Source organism: Entamoeba histolytica, genomic scaffold, assembly GCF_000208925.1.
Source record: "Entamoeba histolytica HM-1:IMSS scf_1104750519219 genomic scaffold, whole genome shotgun sequence".
In the NCBI taxonomy this organism is placed as follows: domain Eukaryota; phylum Evosea; order Mastigamoebida; family Endamoebidae; genus Entamoeba; species Entamoeba histolytica.
Genome location: NW_001915346.1, coordinates 990 through 7,789, shown reverse-complemented (window position 1 = coordinate 7,789; position 6,800 = coordinate 990). Strand labels below are relative to the sequence as shown.

The 6,800-nt window shown below is 22.3% G+C and overlaps 1 protein-coding gene across 1 annotated transcript, besides 1 other annotated feature; it reads left to right on the top strand.

Moving 5' to 3' along the window:
* Positions 1 to 1,181: 1,181 nt before the first annotated feature.
* On the top strand, positions 1,182 to 5,252 carry EHI_195370 (protein kinase domain containing protein; the record flags this gene model as incomplete). Its single annotated transcript, XM_001914305.1, has 1 exon — positions 1,182 to 5,252. The coding sequence occupies one exon, from the start codon at positions 1,182 to 1,184 to the stop codon at positions 5,250 to 5,252; it is 4,071 nt and encodes a 1,356-aa protein (XP_001914340.1).
* Positions 5,253 to 6,697: 1,445 nt separating this feature from the next.
* Positions 6,698 to 6,800: part of a repeat region that runs on past the window's edge.

The window sequence follows — 6,800 nt, the reverse complement described above, 5'->3', positions numbered from 1 at the left end:
TATGAAAGAGAGCAAAATAAACAAAGAATAAAAGAATGAAAATGTCAAATAGAAGAAAGAATAATATATTATATTATAATAGTAAAATATAATAAAAATATAATAAAAAGAAATTGTGAAAAAAAAAATGAAGAAAGAATAGAGAGAAAAAAACAAATAATACCATGAAATACAGTAATTTTTACTAAGATTGAATAAATAACAAAGAAATGAATAACAAAAAATAAAGAAATAAATTAATTAATTAATAAGAAATGATAAATTAATAATTAAAAAGGGTTATTCATTATTTGAATATACTTTTATTCAACTTAACTATTTCTTTGTTTCATTATTATCATAAATGTATTTATTCCATCAAACAAATTCATTTATCATTCACTACGTTTATCTATTTTATCTACTTGAATCTTTCTGTAAAAAATATGAAATTTATTCAAATAACCAATTCTTTGAATGTTTTATTGATGATATTCTATCATCACTAAATTAAATAACATTGAATAACATCATTAAATTATGAATATTCTATCAATGTAACATTGACACACTCCATTGAAGTTATACACATACAATATCTTCCATTGTTAGTCTCAAACTCACGTTTTTATTTCTTATAATATTGTTTAGTTGTCACATTCTACATGAATAGACATTCGTGAAAGAGTTATCATTTTCATTATCCAATATTTCATACTCTTGTTGTTCACTATTTCTTTATTCATTTAATCTAATTTGTACCAAAGTGTTTTGTTCATTCAATTAATTATTTACTTTACATTGAAATAAGTATTAATGATTCTGTTGTTTTTCACAATTTCATTTCATCTCAAAATGAAAAACCATCAATGCTTTATTATCAAATAATGTGTGTTGCATTTTGTTAATGGATAATTTAAGAGTGAGTAAATAAATACATAAAAAGACAATAACACATTCAATTCATAAAATAATGAGTTATTGAGAATAACATTTACTATAAAATCAAAAATTCGTGTTTTTCATTTTTTTGTTGTAAGAAATTACTAATTAATAATAAAAACAACTAATAAATTATTATATTTTAATAATCTATTTATAGTATAAAATAACAAAAAATTAAAAAAAAATCAAAATAATAAAAAAGAAAGAAACAATAAATATCACAAATAATCTAATATTGTTATTCTTTATATTCATTGATGTTAATATTTTATATTATATTATTGTCTATTTGTATTCATGCTAAAGCTTATGATTGTATTCCATCAGGAGATAAATTTGAAGATGGATTTAATGATAACTTTCTTACACTATGCAAAACAACTAATAATGATTATTCATATCATTTTAAGAGGGACTTCACTTATTCTTTAAAAGAAACTATGGAATGTGAAAATACATATTTTAATGGTACTTTTACAATGACAAGTTTAAAGGATTATTGGAATGCAAAGACTTTTAAGATTCAAAAGAGTTCTCAAATTACATTAAATGGTAAATTTCATACAAGAGAAGAATTTAACATTGGAAAAAATTCTAAAATAAATTGGAATGGTAATGTCTCATTTGAACGACTAATTAAATTTGAAACAACTCCATCATTAAATCAACCTCAATTAATTATTTGGAATAGTAATTGGATACATCTTTACAAACCAACTACAACATCAACAGGACAATTTAAAATTCAAAATCCAAGTAATAATGATCAATGTTTTGATGTGATGTCATTTAATAATAACACTGCACTTGATTTTGATAAAAAATCAGATAATCATTATTTACCAAAAGACTTTGATAATGGACTTAGTATGACAGATGGTACAGCATATTTACTATCAAACAAGAGGTTAATGAGATTTTGTCCAAATGGAATTAAATTGAATAAAACTGTTATTTGTACACTAAATGATAAGATTTATTCACTATCATCATATTCAGGAAGAGGTGATTATATATTTAATTATCCACATTGTCCATGTGATGATAATAGAAATGAATGTACTCTTAATATTCAATCAAGTTTAACAACAGTAAATTTTAACATGGCTAATATCAGCAATACAATTCTTCATATTGACCATAACATTTTATTAAATAAATTTGTGTATGCTAAACAAATTAATGTTGATGATAATGTTAAATTATTAATAAATTCACTTTCATCAAACAACGAGTACAAACAAATGCTAAAATTTAATAATTTTGAAATTACGAATATTAGAAAACAAAATAATAAACCACAATTTAAATACAATTCAGAAACAAATACATTAGAAATTGATGGAAATAACCACATAAAACATTTATCAAATCCATCAAAAACCCCATTCAATTTAATTATAAATGGTAATCTCACTTGTAATTCTTTTGTTAGTGATTGTATTTATTATTTCACTACTTCTTCTATATCAACAACACTAACTATTAATGGTAATGGTAATAATAATATTATGATAATTGATGAAAATATAACACTAAATGATCCATTTCCAAATTGTATTATTTTAACTGGTAAATCAAATGAAGAATTTAAATGTATTAAATGTAAAAATGGATATTATCTTAATTCAAACAATGAATGTCAAGAAAATTCACATTGTATTAAATTAAATAATCAAAACCATTGTGTTGAATGTGAATATGGATATTATCTTAATTCAATGTATGAATGTAAGAGAAATCTGAATGGATGTAAAATTGGAACTGAAACACATTGTTATCAATGTAAAGAAGGATATGTCAAAGAAAATGGAGAATGCAAAAGAATGAATAATTGTAAAAATTCAGAAAGGAATTATTGTTTAAAATGTTTAAATGGATATAAAATAGAAAATAATACATGTGTTAAAGATAAAGAAGAATGTTATTATGAAGGAAATGAATGTGTTTCATGTTCAAATGAATATACATTAAATAATGGAACATGTGAAAGTAAAGAAAATAAAAATGGAAAGAACCAAGAAATATATTGTGAAAATGGAAAATACATCAAGGATAATCAATGTATAGAATGTCCAGAATCAGCAATATGTAATTCAGATGGTATTGAATTAAAATGTAAAGACAACCAACAATTAGATAATAATAAATGTATAAATGAAACATGTGAAGAAGGAAAGATAAAAGATCAAAATGGAAAATGTAATTCCAATATTTCAAATTGTTCAAATGAGTTATATGTTAATGGAAAATGTGTTGAATGTTTAACAACATATTCACCTGATTCAAAAGGAGAATGTATTAATACAACAATAGAAAATTGTGAAGAACAAAATACATATGGATGTAAACGATGTTCAGATGGATATTATTTAACAACAAATATGAAATGTTCAAAATGTGATGATAATTGTACAACATGTTTTAGTTCAGCTACATATTGTATGAGTTGTTCTAGTGATAAATATTTAAGTAGTAATAGAACATGTCAATCAAATAAAGAATTAAATGGAACATGTTTACAACTATTAGCAGATGGAAGTGGATGTGGAATATGTAATAAAGGATATTATAGAAATGGAAAAGGATGTGAAATATGTGAAAGAATATGTGAAACATGCAATCAAAAAGATAAATGTATAACATGTGCAGATGAATATTTCATGAGTTGGATAGGAGAATGTAAATCAATAGACGAAGTTAAAGGATGTAAAGGAGAAATAGATAAAGAATATGGATGTAGAGAATGTTCAGAAGGATATTATTTAATAAATAAAGAATGTTCAAAATGTAAAGAGAATTGTACAAGATGTTCAACAAAGAATGAATGTAATAGTTGTGAAAATGAATATGTATTAACAAATAAAGAATGTATCTACTATTTAGATATTAATAAATGTAAAGAAGTAAAGAATAATAAATGTTGGAAATGTTCATTTTGGTATGGAACGAATGAAGAAGGAAATGAATGTAATAAAGAAGTAGTATGGTGGATGATAATGATAATTGTCATTATTATAGTTATTATCATTATTATAACAATTGTAATGATAATAATGATGGTTAATTACATAATGAAGAGAAGAGAAAAGAAAGAACGAGAGAAAACAACAACAATATTCAAAATAACACAATCAAATATCAAATTCATACCACTTGGAGATGGAATATTAACAAATAAGAAAGAAATTGAACTTCAAGAAGGAGAAGAAATTAAAGTGAATGAAGAAATACGAGAATTGATTTGTATTGGAAATGATAAAAAAGAAAAGATGAAGATACAAATAAGTAGTAAAGAAGAAAATGAGAAATATTCAATTAGAACAAACCCAAATGTCATTACAATTGAAGGAGGATATGCATGTGAATTTGAATTATTCATTACAATCAAATGTACAGCTAAAATCAAAGATAAAATAATGATAATTAGTAAAACACTTAATAAAGCACAAGAAGAAACAATCAAAAGTATTTCTATTGAAGGAGAAACAGAAATATCAACACGACTTGATCCAGATGAAATAAAAGAAGAAAAGAAAATAGGAGAAGGATCATTTGGAATTGTTTATGTTGGAGAATTTAGAGGAAATAAAGTAGCAATTAAGAAAATGAAACAAGTTGAAGAAAGTGAAGATAAAAAGAAAGAATTTGAGAAAGAAGTAGCAATGTTAGATAAATTTCGAGATGAATATATCATTCAATTTTATGGAGCAGTATTTATTCCTAATAAAATATGTATGGTAACAGAGTTTGCAAAATATGGATCAATACAAGATATAATGAATAAAAGAAACATCACAGAAATATCAAAGAAAATAAGAATCAAATTTATGATAGATGGAGCAAAAGGAATTTCATATCTTCATTCAAATGGAATATTACATCGAGATATTAAACCAGATAATTTCCTTGTTGTATCACTTGATGATAATATTGAAGTTAATTGTAAATTAACTGATTTTGGAAGTGCAAGAAACATCAATATGATGATGACAAATATGACATTCACAAAAGGAATAGGTTCACCTATTTACATGGCACCCGAAGTATTAAATCATCAACATTACAAAATGCCATCAGATATATATTCATTTTCAATAACAATGTTACAAATCATTACATGGCAAGATCCATTTCCTAAATCAGAATTTAAATTTCCATGGAAAATAGCAGAGTTTATATCAACAGGTAAACGACCAGTCATAATACAAGAAGTAGAAGAAGATATAAAAGAAATTATTGAAAAGTCATGGCAACAAGAACCAAAAGAAAGAATAACGATAGATGAAATTGTAAGAATGTTAGAAAGAATTGAAAATAAAGAATGAAAATAAACAAGAAACAAATAAATAGAATTAATATATTTCATTTAAATCAAGTACATACTTTAATTTTATTAACATATTTTATCCATTTCATTTAATAAAAAAGAATAAAATGAACAATAAATAAAATAAAATAGAATAAATATATTCAAAATATCTATAATAATACTTAGAATAAAAAATAAAAGAATAAAAAGATGATAAATAACAATAATGAATTAATACATAACTATAAACTATATTATAATGAATATATTTTGATTTATATTTTAGTTTCTTTTGATTATGTTTGTTTGTTAAAATTATTATTTGTTTTAGTAATGACAGAAGTATTAATGAAGTGATGTATTTGTAATTTTAATTCTTTTCATGGTGTTTTCATTCTTTTTATTCTATTTTCATATTTATCAGTTAATTTAACTGCTTTCTGGATTTGAAAATGGTATATTAGAAATATCACACAAAAACCTAAAATGAAATTAAATTTCTAATGTTATTAATATCATCTGGTTATGTTTTTCATTTAGTAAAAATAATATCATGTTTAATTAATAAGATTAATGAAGTTAATCAATTGAATTAAATATTAAGATTTGTTATTATTAAATAATATTGTTTATTTTAAGTATTATTTATAAAATTGATGATAGTGTTAAATAAAGAATAGCATTGATAAAACATATAGAAATGATTATCAATACTAATGTGGGTGAATATTTGTGATTTTAAACACAGAAGAAATGAGTTATAAAAATGATAATATTAAATACTCTTCTTACATTGAATATTATTGAAAATATAATGATGATGTTTATTACTATTTTTATAGTGTACTGACTTAAATGAAGAAAATTTAAGTTGAATAAGTTTAAAATAAAATAAATCAAAAGAGATAAACCATAAATGAATAAATTCATAAAATGATGATAGTTTTAATGATATAAATCACAATAAAACATATAAATAAATTAATGGAACAATACAAAGAATAACAAAGAAAACAATAAAATCATATTATGAAGTTTTCAATACAATGAAGAAATGAATATAAAATGAAATAATATTAATTAAATTAATTTCTATTGAGTGTTAATTAAATATTTGTTCCTTCATTTAATATATAAAATATTTCTCTTCATTTTTCATATTCTTCTCTCATTTTATTACTATTTTATTTATTTAGTGTTAATTATTCTTTCACATTATTTCTTCATTTCTTTGTAATTTCTTTTCTATTGATTGAATTTTAAATTATATACTTGTTCAACACAAGAAATACAATAGATTTTAATGCCATGGATATTGTGTAATACTAATGTGTGTTGTAAAGTAAAGCAAACAAGTCATAGAAATCCAATGTCATACAATAGAATGAATGTAAATGACAAAGAAATAATAATAATGATAATATACCAAGGAAAAAATAAAAAAATAAGAAAAATTATTATAAAAAAAGGTCAATTAATAGACGTATCCACAATTGGTTTTCTTTATATTGAGAAGTGTTTATTTCAGTTTCTTCAATATACTCTATTGGTGTAATAGAGTTCA